Genomic DNA, 16,825 nt, shown 5'->3' on the forward strand with positions numbered 1-16,825 from the left:
ACTTGTTTGTTTATACCTGCAGTACATTGTAAGTCATGGAAAGTTTATCATCTTATGTTTTAACAAACCAGCATCAAGATAACATCCCTAGAGTAGTTTGTACTGCAGGAGCTTCCAACCTGACGCAGAGAAAAGACAGCTAAACACAAGTGGCACAGTGCTCATGAGAGTGGAGAGGGATCTGCATTTAAGGCAGCACCAAATGAATTATTTCCTAATAGATATTCTCTGTCAGCTGACTGGGGTCTGCCTACCACAAACTCACCTGCTTTGTTGGGGCTGCATAGACATAGGTTGCCTACTACTTCTGGGAGCTTGCTGTTTCTCTCTCTCATCTTCACCTTGGTGATCAGTGTCAATAGCAAGCAGGGCTGGTTCTGCTTCCACAGGGATGAGACTGCTGGCTATCTCTGATATGGGTGTAGATTTTGCAAGGTTTCCTGCAGGGGCTGCCTCCATGCTTCCTGCTTGTTTGAGGTTTTCTGCAGGGGCTACCTCCACTTCTGTTTTCTGTTCCCCTTCTGCAGTCATATTTGGGTTCAGAAGGTTTTTGTGCAGAGACTTGACATGTTCCTGACACTCAGTCTGTCTTGCACTGGCAGGGACAGTGAGAGAAGTTGATGGTCTTGGGATGGTTGGCATGGTTGCGACAGACATATCAGGGGTCATGATATTTCTGGAGGACTTGGGCCCCTTGACTGTTTTTCGCACCTGGTCTGAATTACACCTTGGCATGGTGCCCATATGGCTATACATGTCACAGGACCTGGCATAGGATGGGCTTCTGGGTACAGTACTCAGATCATCCTGAGTCTGCTCAAAGGTGCTTATCTCAGAGGGACTGAGATTACCAGAGCCGCTAGATGCTCGCCGGAAAGTGAAGGCTCTAGGAAGATTACTTAGGCTTCCAAATCCTTTGAATTTAAAGAACTCTAAAATAAGAAAAAAAAACACAGCAGAGGGGAGAGAGATTGTAATTAATGAATCCAATAAGGTGAAGAAGAAAAGAAAGTCTAAGGTAAAATTATAAACTTTTAATGTAGCATTACTGTGATAATCAAAACTTTTTTTCTGAAAATGGTCTTTTGTGCCTCTAGTATGTCCCTGTATCTCTCATTTTCCCTTTTCTGCTCTTTGCATAAAACTGTTTAGATCAGGGATGGCCAACTCCAGTCCACAAGAGCCACATGGTTTCAGGATACCCACAATGAATATGCATGAAATAGATGTGCATGCATTGCCATCATTATGGGGTGGATTTTAAACCCCCTGCTCGCGTAAATCCGGCTGGATTTACGCGAGCAGGGCCCTCCCGCGCCGGCGCGCCTATTTTGCATAGGCCACCAGCGCGCGCAGAGCCCCGGGACTCGCGTAAGTCCTGGGGTTTCTGAAAAGGGGCGTGTCGGGGGCGTCGCCGAGTGATGCCGCGTTTAGGGGGCGTGGTGCGGCGTTTGGGGGCGGGCCCGGGGGCGTGGCGCCGGCCCGGGGGTGTGGCCGCACCCTCCGGAACAGCCCCCGGGTCGGGTCTCGGCGCGCCAGCAGCCCGCTGGCGCGCGGGGATTTACATCTGTCTCCAGCAGGCGTAAATCCATGGATAAAGGTAGGGGGGGGTTTAGATAGGGCCGGGGGGGTGGGTTAGGTAGGGGAAGGGAGCTGGATTTTATAAGATACGCGCGGCTATGCGCGTATCTTATAAAATCCAGCGTACTTTTGTTTGCGCCTGGTGCGCAAACAAAAGTACGCGAACGAGCAATTTTTTAAAATCTACCTGTATATGTAAATATATTCATGCATATTTACTATGGATATCCTGAAAACCAGGGCTGTTTGTGGCTCCTGAGGACCAAAGTTGGCAATTCCTTGTTGCAGTCATTCCCTTTATCTCCTATCCTGGGATCTCACAATTAATGGTATCATAGGAATCTCCAGCGTATTTCTCCCATACTTAGCTTTCCAGACTCAGAACACTGTCCCCACCCTCTCAAGGCTCTGCCTCCAAGTTTCAAAGCTCCACCTCTGTCCCAGAGCATCATCTCCACACTCAGCTCCGCCTCCCAGTCACAGCTCCGCCTCACATACTCTCAAAGAGCATTTGAAACTGGGGGAAGAAAGGACAGAAAAGAGAAAGTGGACAGGAGAAAGGAATGCGGGGAGGATGGAGAGGAAAGGAGAGGTTGGGCAGAAGACCAAAGAGAGGGAGAAGAAAGAGAAGCGATAAGGTAGAAGGAGACAGAAGATGATAGAGAGAAGAAATAGAGGAGAATGGAAAAGGGTGACAGGACAGGGAGGTGACGAGATGTGGAGAGTTGCAAGAGCACAAACATTTCTACTGGCACTCACAACTGTTAAAATCTGCAAGAGAAGATTAAGGAGAGTTGTCTCATTCTCCCTAAAGTGTCCACAGATTCTCAAAAGCAGATTAAAGATGTATTAAGTTAGTTCAGTAAAAATATCTCACTAACAGCTTTGTTGTTGACCATTATTTCTGTACAGGCTCTGGGTAAATGCTGTGCTCAGAACATAAAGGGCCCAGACAAACATAGAGAATTAGAAGACTGCTAGCCACACAGCACAGTTTACATTTCCTTTTTGAAGCAACAAAGTTGCTGCTGACAAGTGTTATTTTGGTTTGTGGCTTTTCTGAATTTCCGCTTGTTAGTTTCTTCTAATTACAGCAATTGCAGCATTCTGTCCCCATTAGTACCTGCCACTTTGACTTCTGTCAGCCCTTGCCCCTTCATTCTCCTTCCCTCACCCTGTCTGTCTCCCATTAGCCCCTTGCTGGCTCAGTTTCTGCCCAGGACTGGATTTAAAATTATGGTGCCTATAGGCAGAGGTTTGGGGATTGGGTGTTTTGCCCCCAGAAAACAAAGAGCAGCAGGAGAGTGCTAATTTTGGGGTGCCTTCAGAACTTGGTGCCCTAGGAACATGCCTATGTTTTCTATGCCTAAATCTGTCCCTTTCTCTGCCTCTTCATCCCGTGGCCCTCTTGATCCTTGATTTATTACTACTGTTATGGTTTTGAGGTATTGGAGAGAATTCTTGGGTACTGTGGTGATGGCCACTCCCATGGGGAGGAGCCCCATGAGGAACCAAGTACTAGGCTAGACTCGAGACACACAAACACAGAGATATGTCTTTTACTATACAGCTGAATGATACCACCAGAGGAGGCAGTAGTGAGATGATCCAGTGGTAGCAGTCCAGGGGCCCTCGGCAGAGGAGACCCGTCTCACAATGATAGATGTAGCAGCACACGATAGTATAGAGAGTTCCGGATGCAGGTTCCCAGTGTTGAGCAGTAGATGAGACAGACTGACAAAGTTAGATTACTCACTAAGTTGATAGCTGTTTAGATGGAGATCCCAGCAGGCAGAAGTAGTTGGATTACAGGCACTGAGACAGGGAGAGCAGGCCCTTGAGGAGCGAGGACCTGGTATCCCAGAAAGGTACCTGAAAGAAAGCAAAGGGCCCCCGAGGAGCGGGTACCCAGGTTAGAAATACCCCGAAGGGCAGAGAGAGCTTCCAGCGGCAGCACGGAAGCGGCAGAGTAGCTCAGACCGGAGGCATTCCAATCCTTGCTAACTCGAATTGTTAGCAAACGAAGGGCAGGCTAAATACCAGGATGGCATGATGTCACTTGAGGGGGATGCCCCCGAGGTTTCCACCATGACGTGGATAAAGACGTGGGTGGCATGCGCGTGCGCACCCTAGGAGGCCCTCAGGAGAAACATGGCGGATAGGCTTGCCATTGCCATTCCGGGGATGCCGGAGAGAGCGGCATGCAGACGCGGCAGTAGCCATCTTCCCAAGGCTAGTGGGGAGAGCAGAGAGAAAGGTGAGGCACAGAGGTGGAAGTCGTCTGAGACCGGACGCAACAACTACCTCATGAGCCCAGTCCTGTATTGTCCCTGCCTCCTGGGTCTAGTCCTGTATTATCACTGTCCACTGTGCCCAATCTTATATTGTCAAGGCTTATCATATCTGGTCCTAAATTGTCACTTTCTACTATTTGTGGTCCTGTATTGTCACTGCCCATCATGCCTAGTCCCATGTTGTAATTTTCCGCTGTGCCAGTTTTGTATCATCACTGTCCATCATACTTGATATTATATAATCACATCCTGCTCTCCATTGTGCTAAATTTGGTATTGTCACTGCTGCCTGTGTCTGGTCTCGTATCATCACTGACTGCCATGCCTGGTAGGGATGTGCATTCGTTTTAAATGAAATAGATAATGGCAATGAAATTGTCTGTTTCGTCATTTTTCGGGAGCACCCCGAAATGAAAAAAAAAATTGACATTTCGTGGAATTTCGTATATATGTTAGTGCGCACTAGGTCCTGTAAGTGAGCACTAACTATAGTTTTCTTATTCACAGGTTTAGTGTGTACTAACTTCATCTTAGTGTGCATTAAGTCAGATTAGTGCGCACTACCTAGTTTTCTAATTTCGGAGTTTGTGCGCCCTAATAGGACTTAGGGCGCACTAACTGGTTGTTACTGTCTCTTTAGAAGGATACGACCAATGGGAATGCAGAACCATACCTCTAGCTAACGAACTACTCCCCAAGTGACACTTTTAAACTTATTGGTAACATTTTTTGTTAGTGCGCTCTAAGTTCTATTAGGGCGCACTAACTCTGAAATTAGAAAACTAGGGAGTGCGCACTAATGGGACTTAATGTGTACTAACACACTAACTCTGAAATGAGGGAAATACGAAATAACTACTTCCCGAACCATTATAAAAACAAAATTTAACAGTGCACATCCCTAAGTGCCTGGTCCTGTATTGACCCTGTTCATCATTACCAATTCTATATGTTCATTGCCCCCTATGTCCATTCTTGTGTCATCATTGCCTGTCATACCCAGTCTTATTTCTTTAAATCAGTGGTTCTCAACAGGTAGGTCAGGACACACTAGTGTGTCACAAGGTCTAGGAGGTGTGTCACAGGGCCAGAAGGAAGCTGATCTCTTCTCATCAGCCTAGTTGAGAGTTGGTTGACTTTTCCTTTATCAGGCCTGATGGGAGGCTAATCTTGCTTCCTTCTCCTCTTTCTGGTTCAGTGGGACGCTGTTTCCTCATTCGCCCAGATGAAAGCGAGACATTGCCAACTCCTGCTCTTCTGGGTCCGATGGAACACTAACTATCTTCCCCCCGCTGGGCCTGGAAGTGATGCTGCTGATGCTCTCTTCAACTCTATGGGAGGGTGGGGCAAAGAAGGTTGGAGATGCTGGGCGGGGAAGTGGAAGCGAGAAGGAATGTGGGGGCTGTTGAGCAGGAAGGGGTGGGAAACTGGAAATCAGGGTAGTTGGACAGCGAGGTGGAGGAAGGGGTTAGGGAGAGTTAAGCAGGGGAGAGAGGGAGCACAGGGAAGAGGATATGGGGATTGGGAATGCTGGACACGAATGTGTGAGGGGATGATTGAAATGGAATAATTGAGAGAAATGAGGGATGACTGGAGCATGGAAGGAGAGTGATAAGATGGAAAAAACATATGTCAGTTACGAAAATGTGCATTTCTATCTTTGTACTTTGCTTAGTGTAGGAGAAAATATATTTCTGTTTCTATTTCTCCAGTTATGCTCTGCATGCAGAGGGCCAGATTTTGTAACCTACGCGCGGGCATAGATTTGTGCGTGCAAACTGGCGCACATAAATCTACGCCCGATTTTATAACATACGCGCAGCTGCATGCAAGTTATAAAATCTGAGGTTGGCGCGCGCAAGGGGGTGCACACTTGTGCACCTTGCATGTGCCGAGCCCTAGGGGAGCCCCGATGGCTTTCCCCGTTCGGATTTTGGAGCGGCCTCAGAGGAAACTTTCCTTCCACCCACCCCCACCTTCCCTCCCTTCCCCTATCTAACCCACCCCCCAGCCCTATCTAAATCCCCCCCCCCCACCTTTGTTTTATTATTTACGCCTGCCTTTGGGCAGGCATAGGTTGTGCGTGCTAGCCAAGTGCCGGCACGTGTAAAGCTTACTCTGTGCTTATGGCCAGGGACACAAGAACACTTAGACTCAGTAAAAAGTATAATGTATGTTTATTAGTCAATATAAGTGTTCTCGGGAGATGCTGGGTACTGGGTGCCCTTATTCTTACAATCTGACCAGCATCTCCTTGTATACAGGAAGCTTCTTTTATAGATAACATACAATATTGTGGAAGTTTCTAGACTTGCATGACTGCCCAAAGAATCATTTACATAAGTTGTGATGTCAAATGCATGATTAAATCATCCCTAACTATCCCTGATTGGCTTCCCAGGATGTGTAGCCCATTTCCCATGACTTTCTTTGTTCTGTTAAACTCTTACTGGTAAAGGCAATCAACACGTCTGTAACTGTGTGGATTACAAACTCCTGAGAATATTGCCTGAAGCTCCCCTGTGGTGACTCTATGAATAGACATCACTTGTCTGGTGCCAGCTTGCCAGCAGATATCCATGCTCAGAAAGTCACTCAGTCCATTCAGCCCAGGCAGGCCAAAGACACGCAGAGGCTTCTGGGAATTTCCTTCTCCATGTTGGTTTTCTGTTCAGGCATACTTCTCACACGCGATCCCCAGGCCCAGCGGCAGTGACAAGGCCTCTGGCCACTCCCACACCCCTCCCCGCCCACTCCCCGCCCATTTTTTCAAGCCCCGGGACATGTGCGCGTCCCGGGGCTTGCACACATCGCCGAGCCTATGCAAAATAGGCTCGGCACGCACAGGAGGGGTTTTAAAGGGTTACAAGCATAACTTATGCGTGTAACCCTTTGAAAATCTGCCTCAGAGTGGCTTTTGGAGTTTCCATTCCAATGTTTGTCTCCACATTCGTAATTTGTGATCTTTTATTCTGTATTTGGTGAAGGCCTGTTCTGTGTGTGTAACCGAGGTGAGGTATTTTATTAATATGTAGCATTTGTATCAGTCTAATTTGTTGTGTTTTCTCAATAGGACATGCGTTGGTGGTACACTGCTGCCTTTCATTGGTAGGGCTATTGCTGTTTGAGTCCTCGGAGTTAGTGCTGTTATGGTATGCAGGTTTGCTATACATGTGCTGAGCATTTTTTTTTTCAGGTTTTGTATTTTACAATGTGCCTGGTAGTAGAGAGAGGTTTTTTTTTTTCCTGATACTGAAATAATACCAGTATCAAAATATTTTTTTTGTATGTGAGTTGTTCGGGGAAATATCCTGATTCTGCAGTGCACCTATTATTGGGGGTCATGGGATTCCTGTGGATGCAGAGTATATGTTTAAATTTATCCCCATGATGGTCAGGTGTTCAGTGAGACACTCATGTGAGCATCATCTATCAGGTGCGTCCCAACAGAAAAAAGGTTGAGAACCACTGTTTTAGATGGAATGTCCCCTAACATGGGCAGCAGAATAGCTTGGCTCATAAGAACATAAGACTTGCCATACTGAGTCAGACCAAAGGTCCATCAAGCTCAGCATCCTGTTTCCAATAGAGGCCAAGCCAGGTCACAAGTACCTGGCAGGATTCTAAGGGGTAGATAAATTCCTAGCTGGTTATTTCAAGAATAAGCAGTAGATTTCTGCAACTCTACCTTAAGAAAACATAAGAAAACATAAGAAAATGCCATACTGGGTCAGACCAAGGGTCCATCAAGCCCAGCATCCTGTTTCCAACAGTGGCCAATCCAGGCCATAAGAACCTGGCAAGTACCCAAAAACTAAGTCTATTCCATGTAACCATTGCTAATGGCAGTGGCTATTCTCTAAGTGAACCTAATAGCAGGTAATGGACTTCTCCTCCAAGAACTTATCCAATCCTTTTTTAAACACAGCTATACTACCTGCACGAACCACATTCTCTGGCAACAAATTCCAGAGTTTAATTGTGCGTTGAGTAAAAAAGAACTTTCTCCGATTAGTTTTAAATGTGCCCATGCTAACTTCATGGAGTGTCCCCTAGTCCTTCTACTATCTGAAAGAGTAAATAACCGATTCACATCTACCCGTTCTAGACCTCTCATGATTTTAAACACCTCTATCATATCCCCCCTCAGTCGTCTCTTCTCCAAGCTGAAAAGTCCTAATCTCTTTAGTCTTTCCTCATAGGGGAGTTGTTCCATTCCCCTTATCATTTTGGTAGCCCTTCTCTGTACCTTCTCCATCGCAATTATATCTTTTTTGAGATGCGGCGACCAGAATTGTACACAGTATTCAAGGTGCGGTCTCACCATGGAGCGATACAGAGGCATTATGACATTTTCCGTTTTATTCATCATTCCTTTTCTAATAATTCCCAACATTCTGTTTGCTTTTTTGACTGCCGCAGCACACTGAACCGACGATTTCAATGTGTTATCCACTATGACACCTAGATCTCTTTCTTGGGTTGTAGCACCTAATATGGAACCCAACATCGTGTAATTATAGCATGGGTTATTTTTCCCTATATGCATCACCTTGCACTTTTCCACATTAAATTTCATCTGCCATTTGGATGCCCAATTTTCCAGTCTCACAAGGTCTTCCTGCAATTTATCACAATCTGCTTGTGATTTAACTACTCTGCACAATTTTGTGTCATCTGCAAATTTGATTATCTCACTCGTCGTATTTCTTTCCAGATCATTTATAAATATATTGAACAGTAAGGGTCCCAATACAGATCCCTGAGGCACTCCACTGTCCACTCCCTTCCACTGAGAAAATTGCCCATTTAATCCTACTCTCTGTTTCCTGTCTTTTAGCCAGTTTGCAATCCACGAAAGGACATCGCCACCTATCCCATGACTTTTTACTTTTCCTAGAAGCCTCTCATGAGGAACTTTGTCAAACGCCTTCTGAAAATCCAAGTATACTATATCTACCGGTTCACCTTTATCCACATGTTTATTAACTCCTTCAAAAAAGTGAAGCAGATTTGTGAGGCAAGACTTGCCCTGGGTAAAGCCATGCTGACTTTGTTCCATTAAACCATGTTTTTCTATATGTTCTGTGATTTTGATGTTTAGAACACTTTCCACTATTTTTCCTGGCACTGAAGTCAGGCTAACCGGTCTGTAGTTTCCCGGATCGCCTTGATAATGGTTGATGAACTTTTCCTCCAGAAACTTGACCAAACCTTTTTTTAAATGCAGCTACATTAATAGCATTCTCCACATCCTCTGGCAATGAATTCCAGAGCTTAATTATGCTCTACTTCCCAGCTAACAGAAAATAAGGTTAAGGCACATCCACCTGCAGACAGTCAAGCTTGTACAGCTGACAGCTGTGAGATCTCTTTAGTGCAGAAGGTGATGAAAAGAGCAAGAAAGGGTGATAATCAGAGCTAGAAAAGTGGAGTCAGAGGCAACTGTGCAGGTTGGGTGGGCCAAATGATCCTTCTGTGCTGACATCAACCATGTTCTTATCTGATGCTCCGTTCTGCTACCCACATTTGGGGACTCATTAATAGCCAGTGCCTTCTTAGGGGGTGGGGGTTTACCCTGATCAGTTTATTTTAAAGTTTGCAAGAGACTGACAAAGCAAATTGATGAAATTTGTTCCACAAGTGTCACTGCTTCTGTGAAAGAGAAACTAATTTCCCCTCTTAGGGAAGATCTGTTGTGGCCTTGCTAACAACATGGGCTACAGCGGTCATTTGGTTTTCTGCATATTTAGTAAGATTAATATTTGGAACCTGATCACAAAGCAGTCTCTGTAGTCATCTTCCCTGCCTTTGTTCCACCACATCCCCTCCCTGTTTTCCTCCATTCATCTCCTCAGAGGTGAACTCTCAGCTGCATAGGCACCTAGCCATACTGTCAGGATTGATAGGGCTTTAACTTGCGACACTAAAAGACGGAGGCAGGGAAGATCCAGAAGAGCCACAGAGGTAGGGAAAGGCCAGGGGACATTTATCCTTTGCTTACTGGGTAGTTAGATATGATCTCAGAAGGTCCCATTGGTTTAGCACAGGGTGTTTCCTGATTATTGACAGTATGTAAGGAGAGCAACAGACATGTATGCTTGTCTTGATTAAATTATAAGCTCTATGGAGAAGGAATCCTCTTACGTGGTTTTATATAGCACTGCATACATCAAGTAGCACTATAGAAGTGATTAGTAGTAGTAGTAGAGGCGCACCTTAACTGGTATAACAGACTCCTGGGATATGTCCTCTGGAAGCTCTGCTCATCTGGCCTTGTTTCTGTGCTACATTTAGCTCTATAGTTCTGCTTCAGTGTTCCTGCACTGCATCCAGTCCTGCTCCAATGTTTCTGCTCCATACCTCTTTCCTGGATTGCTGATCCTGAGCTTTGTTTAGTGTTACAGCTGCATGCCGAGACACCTCCCAAGCTAATGCTGATTTTACCAACCTTGGCTCAGCCTTGATGCAGCCAACCATCCTCTTCAGGTATGCCTCTTCCTAAAATACCATTTGCTAGCAACCACACATACACTGACAATATGCAAGTTTCTTATACTGTTCTGAAAGTCCCTGAGTGAGGCACATATTGTAGTTGTGGTGCTGTCCTGGGTGTGTCATTTAATTGCTAGAACAGGAAAGCTTCACTGTGAGAACTGCTGAGTGAAACAGAAGACAGCCCCAAGAAATGAAGATAATTCCTCAAGAATGATCCCTCCACCCAAGCAATAGTAGGAAAATAATCCTTCTCCAGAAATCTCTCTGCATTAGGGATGGGGATAAAATTATTCCTCCCTACAAATCCTTCAGAACTAGGAATGGGTGAGAATAAACTTCCATTGTCCAAAAAGAAATTTAATCAGAAGAATCTTTTTAAATACTCACTGAATTTTCTGAAGTTGGATTTCTTCTGCTTGTCGCTCATGTCTGCTTCTCTGATTCTGGTTGTGATACCGGAAGGAGATAAGACTGCAGCAGTCCCTCTAAGGCTCTCACACCCTCCTGCCTTGCTTTCCTTCCTCTCTCTCTCTCTCTCTCAGAGGTATCTATGCATTTCTAAAAGAAACAGTTTCAGTATCTCTAATGCACATCTTTAGCCCAAACAGTAGCGGTATGAATGCTTTATGTTTCTAGAAATGCATTAGGGTAACCCACATGGAGTGTCAGTTATAACCCTATATACAGCTGGTCTTTATCTGCTGTCATTTACCCTCTAGACCAAATACCAACCAAACTTCTCCTCACCATTCCCAACACCATTGCCAGATCTCTGGCAGACATCATAAATTGTTCCCTCAATCAAGGATCTGTCCCTGACTCCTTAAAAATTGCTTCGCTGAAACCCTTACTAAAAAAACCCAATCTGGACCCAGCCAACCCAGCAAATTTCCGCCCCATCGCAAACCTACCTTTTATAGCTAAAATAATGGAAAAACTTGTCAACTTCCGTCTCACCGACTACTTGGACTCCCACAATATCTTATACCCTTCTCAATTCGGTTTCAGGAAACGCCTAAACACAGAATCCCTCCTTCTTTCTTTAACGGACACCATCCTGATGGGCCTTGACAAGGGACAATCTTACCTCCTAGCCCTACTCGATATTTCTGCGGCGTTTGACACGGTAAATCACGACATCCTCATCAGCCGTCTAATGGAAATAGGCATCTCTGGCTCTGCACTGCTCTGGTTTAAATCCTTTCTGAACAACAGGCACTACAAAGTTAAAATAAACGACAAAGAATCCCACCCCGTCCCATCAAAACAAGGAGTACCACAGGGCTCTTCTCTGTCCCCTACCCTGTTTAACATATACCTACTTCCTTTATGCCAGCTGCTCAATAGCCTCAACCTCATCCATTTTATATACGCAGACGATGTGCAAATCATAATCCCCATCTCGGACCCCATCTCCTCAACTCTAAATTTCTGGAACGACTGCCTACATGCCATCAACCAGCTTCTCACGAATCTCAACCTGGTCCTAAATACGTCCAAAACGGAACTCCTGGTTATCTCCCCTAGCGATAACCACCCCTTCACTAATAACACAATAACCCCACTAGCAAGCCATGTCAGAGACCTTGGGGCCACCCTTGACTCCAGAATGAATTTCAAAAAATTCATTAACGCTACAACTAAAGAATGTTTCTTCAAGCTACAGGTCCTGAAGCATCTAAGACCGCTCTTACACTTCCAGGATTTCCGTTCTGTGCTTCAAGCAATACTGTTTTCAAAGATTGACTATTGCAACGCTCTTCTACTCGGTCTCCCCGCCTCTTCGACCAAACCTCTACAGATGCTGCAAAACGCAGCAGCCAGGATCCTTACAAACACACGGCGCAAGGACCACATCACACCTATCCTAAAAATCTTACATTGGCTTCCTATTCAACATAGAATACTGTTCAAAGCTCTCACTATCATCCACAAATCGGTCTACCAACAATCCTCTCTCCAACTCACCTTCCCTCTGGAACTACTTACATCTTCAAGACCAATAAGAACTGCCTACAAAAGTAAGCTCAAGGCCCCTCCCAACAAATCATCAGTTCACAACTCCATCCACAAGCGAGCTTTTTCAACAGCAGGTCCCCTACATTGGAATTCGCTTCCTCAAGACTTACGCCAGGAACAATGCCATTTAACCTTCAGAAAAAAACTTAAAACCTGGCTGTTCACACAAGCCTATCGTTGAAGGATTCCATATTAACCAACTCTCTCTCACCCTCCAACCCACCCTTCTCCCTCCCCGCACTCCCAAACTTTTTCTCTTTTTTCCCTTTTCCACTCGCAACCTCAACCCACCCTTTTCCCTCACCCCCGCCACTCCTCCCATCTGACATAACATGTATATTCCAGCTGTATATATTCCATATATATATATTTCCATGTATATTTCCGCTGATTATAATCCATGTTTTCTGTATTATTAATTTATTGTTTTATGTTAATTTATAGTTTGTAATTTTGTTAACTTATTGTTCAATTACTTAATTCTGTCCTATCTTCCGACATCCATGTTTTTACTCTCCCTGTTTTAATGTAACTTCTCTTTTCCACTTATACGTTAATTGATTTTTCCCCTTGTTCTAATGTAAACCGGTACGATAAGACCTGGTCTTGAGTGTCGGTATAGTAAAAGAAGTTAAATAAATAAATAAATAAATAAAATGTTACTGTGCTATAGAAAGGTTTCTCATTGTCCACACACTTCGTTTCAGAAGTGCCTGTTAGGATCAAGTGACCTGGATTGCCACTGTCGGATACAAGATGCAGCATGGCATGTCTTATGTTCTTAGGTGTGTGAGAGTAAGAGCTAGTCTGTGACTCACGGTGTGACATGCCCACAAGGCTTCTGAAAATCCTCTAGCCAACAGCAGATTTAAGGCTGGTATAGCACCAGGGAATAGGCTGGAGTTGGTCTTCAGAGGCCTTCACAATAGTTTTCTGGCTAGGAAGACATCTAACATGGGAGCTCTTCTGGCACTTTATTAATTTTATTCCATGTGAAGGGAATCTGAAAGAATGAAAAGTCAGAAGGTGGCACAGCTCGGCAGCTGTAGTTATGCAGGAAAGAAAAAGAAAAGAAAAGAATTTGCTCAAATTTTCTCGCACAGAACAGAATGGGAGTTACAAGGCAAAAAGAGAGGCCTGGCAAGATTCTGAGGCAGAGACCTTTGGGAAGTGACTAAAACCTATGTAAGTGTGTGGGTGAATAACTCCTTGTGAAGGAGTGCTTCAAGAGTGGGTGGAGCACAGGATGTTAATGGCATATCCATGGAGGCTTCATCTTCTGTGTGCACTGGCTATCTTTTGTGCATCTTTGCTGAATAGCTAGGGTTTTTTTTACTTTTTATTTATTGAAATTTCAAAATACATACAAGTGAAAACTTGCAAGAAATAAACGAGACAAAGTTTACAACCATTTAAATTAATAAAATACAAATAAAAAGGTAGTAAAGAATGGAAAAGAATATAATATGAGCATAAACTAAAGTCTCATGAAAAATAATAAGAAATAAAGGAGACTCAAGGAGGAAGAAAAGGAGCAATACATTAATGCTTCAAAAATGAAAATAAAATAAGAAAAAAAGAGACAGCATTGAGTACATATCCTATGTCCAACGAAATTCTATATAGTTAAGCAGAATCAGTTTGGGCATGTGCATTGAGACAGAGATGTAACTGATCAGGATCAAAGTAAACACATCTCGATCACAAATGATAAATTACACATTTATAAGGAAATCTAAGAATAAACTTTGTGCCTAGTGCTACAGTTTCAGAACCCATACTAAGAAATCTTTTACGACATTCTTGGGTAGTACGAGAAATGTCTGGATAAATCCAGACTCGTTGACCATAAAAAGAAGACAATCTGTGGCGAAAAAAAGCTCTGAGAACAAAGTCTCTGTCTTGAGAGAAAACAAAAGAAATAAATAAAGTCCCATGTTGAGAAACAGACACTTCTGTAGAATTTTCCAATATTTGAGTAGTCAGGATACATATTTTGGAGTTGGCCAGATATATTAACTTGTGAAGACTTTATCAAATAAAGTTTAGCAATAGTAGGTGAAGCTTGCACAGGTATGTTAAGAATTTCTAGTGTGTATTTTTTAAACATATCAATAGGTGAAATTAGATTAGATTGAGGAAAATTCAGAATTTGAAGATTTAAATAACGAAGAGAATTTTCTAAATGTTCCATCTTCCTTAATTGAGAGATATCAGACTTTCTCACAGAACAAGCAGGATGGTAGTCCAGACATATGGGTGACATCACAGGATGGAGCCCAATCATGGAACACTTTTGACAAAGTTTCCAGAACTTTGACTGGCCCCTACTGGGCATGCCCAGCATGGCACTAACCCTGCAGCCAGCAGGGGTCCCCCTTCAGTCTTCTTTTTTCCGCGCAGCAGTAGCCACGCGGTTAAGGAGCTCTGTAGAGATTCCTGACAGGAATTTTCCTCACGGAATTACTAAAATTTAATTTGCCCCACAGGGGTCCCTCCTTCAACTTTTTTCAAGCCACGGTACTCCAGTAAGTTTTTACCTGTTTTCCATTGATTACCGTCAAGTTTGGCCCTCGCGGCCTACTGGCGGTCAACCGTACCGCGGCTCAATTGTTTCATAGCCATGGTGTCGAGGATCCGCCGGTGCCCGGACTGTAATCGCACCATGTCCATCACAGATCCTCACAAAGTCCGTGTAATGTGTCTTGGAAGTGAGCATGATGTCCTAACCTGCACCAAATGTGCCCTAATGACACCAAAAGGTCGCAAGGCTAGAATGGAGAAGATGGAACTTCTCTTCCGTGCTCAAACCCCGACGCCATCTATTGCATCGACGTCGTCAGAACCGGCACCGTCGACTTCGCACCAGCATCGACCTCCGGCCAGTGACTGTCCGGCATCGACGACTTCTCGGCCTTCAACACCCTCTACTCCCCCTCAAGACCGTGGGCATAGTAGAGATAAACATCGCCACCGGCATCGAAAGTCTCGGACCATCGAGGGAGCGAAATCATCGACCTCGCCATCATCCGAGCCGCCATCGAAGAAACCCCATCCAGAAAAGGCACCGACCTTTTCGGCAACAGGGTCACCGAGGCAACCCTCACCCAACAGGGTATCGGGAGCCGCGACTCCGCCTTTAACGGTGGTCCCTCTGGCTATGCATCTGCCTCCTTCTTCTGTTCCGGAGCCGGGGCTGCTTGCTCCAGGTCTCCGAGAAGAACTGGATCGGATGGTTCAGGAGGCCATCGACAAGGCGATGCATCAACTCCAGGTTCCTCCGGCACCGGTACCGATTGCGGAACCGACCATCGACCCAGTTCCAGCAGCGTTGGCACCGCTGCTCTCGAGGATGGACGTGCTCATGGCCGCTTTTCCACCGATGGACCCTGGGTCACTGATGGCTCCAGTGCACTCCCCGCTTGCTTTGTCATTGGGAGGAGAAACACCGTTCCCCATCCCTCCATCAGGAGTTCTGCCGATGCCTCAGCCATCGATGCCGACACATCCATCGATGCCACCGATGCACCCATCAGTGCCGATACGTCCGTCGGCCCCACCGAGCCATCCATCGATGCCCTCGATGCCTGCGCCGGTGCCTTCGATGCCTTCATTGGTGTCTCCAGTTATTCCTTCAATTCCTTTGGAGCCTAGACCAGGACCTTCAGGGATCCTACCGCCCCGTCCTCCTCTAGCCCCTAGAGGTGCTGATCCCTACGATACATGGACTGATGATTCTTCACCAGACACCGATGACTTACCTTCACCACCTTCACCTACTGCAAGTAGAAAACATTCTCCTCCAGAGGACCTTTCCTTTATAAATTTTGTGAAGGAGATGTCTGAATTGGTTCCTTTCCAATTACAGACCAAACAGGACGATCGGCATCAAATGATGGAGTTGCTACAATTCCTGGATGCTCCCAAGGAAATTACCTCCATCCCTATCCACCAGGTTCTTCTGGATCTCCTCAAAAAGAACTGGGAACATCCTGGCTGTGTTGCTCCAGTCCACAGGAAAGCTGACACCACCTATCTTGTTCAGTCAGCTCCAGGATTTCACAAACCTCAATTGGATCACAAATCTGTGGTTGTAGAATCTGCCCAGAAAAGAGCAAGGAGACCAAAACCTCACACTTCCTTTCTTCCAGGCAAGGAACAGAAATTTCTAGATGCCATTGGTCGCCATGTCTTCCAGGGATCAATGCTCATCTCCAGAATTGCCGCTTATCAGCTCTATATGACCCAACATAATAGGGTCTTATTTAAGCAGATACAAGACTTAACAGACTCCCTGCCTCAGCAATTTCAAGATCAACTCCAAACCCTAGTAAACAAGGGTTTTGAGGCAGGCAAGCATGAGATCAGATCATCTTACGATATCTTTGACACTGCTACCAGCGTATCTGCGGCTGCTATCTCGGCAAGACGAT

At 45.2% G+C, this 16,825-nt stretch overlaps 1 protein-coding gene across 1 annotated transcript; it reads right to left on the reverse strand.

Moving 5' to 3' along the window:
* Window positions 1-265: 265 nt before the first annotated feature.
* Window positions 266-10,821, reverse strand: LOC115082446 (the record flags this gene model as incomplete). The annotated part of the gene is made up of 2 exons (XM_029586675.1): window positions 10,761-10,821; window positions 266-932 (listed from the first exon to the last, which is right to left on the reverse strand). Coding segments are annotated over exons 1-2 (707 nt in total), but the record flags the coding sequence as incomplete, so codon positions are not given.
* Window positions 10,822-16,825: the final 6,004 nt, after the last annotated feature.

The sequence above is a fragment of the Rhinatrema bivittatum genome, unplaced genomic scaffold (genome assembly GCF_901001135.1).
Source record: "Rhinatrema bivittatum unplaced genomic scaffold, aRhiBiv1.1, whole genome shotgun sequence".
Classification (NCBI taxonomy): Eukaryota; Metazoa; Chordata; class Amphibia; order Gymnophiona; family Rhinatrematidae; genus Rhinatrema; species Rhinatrema bivittatum.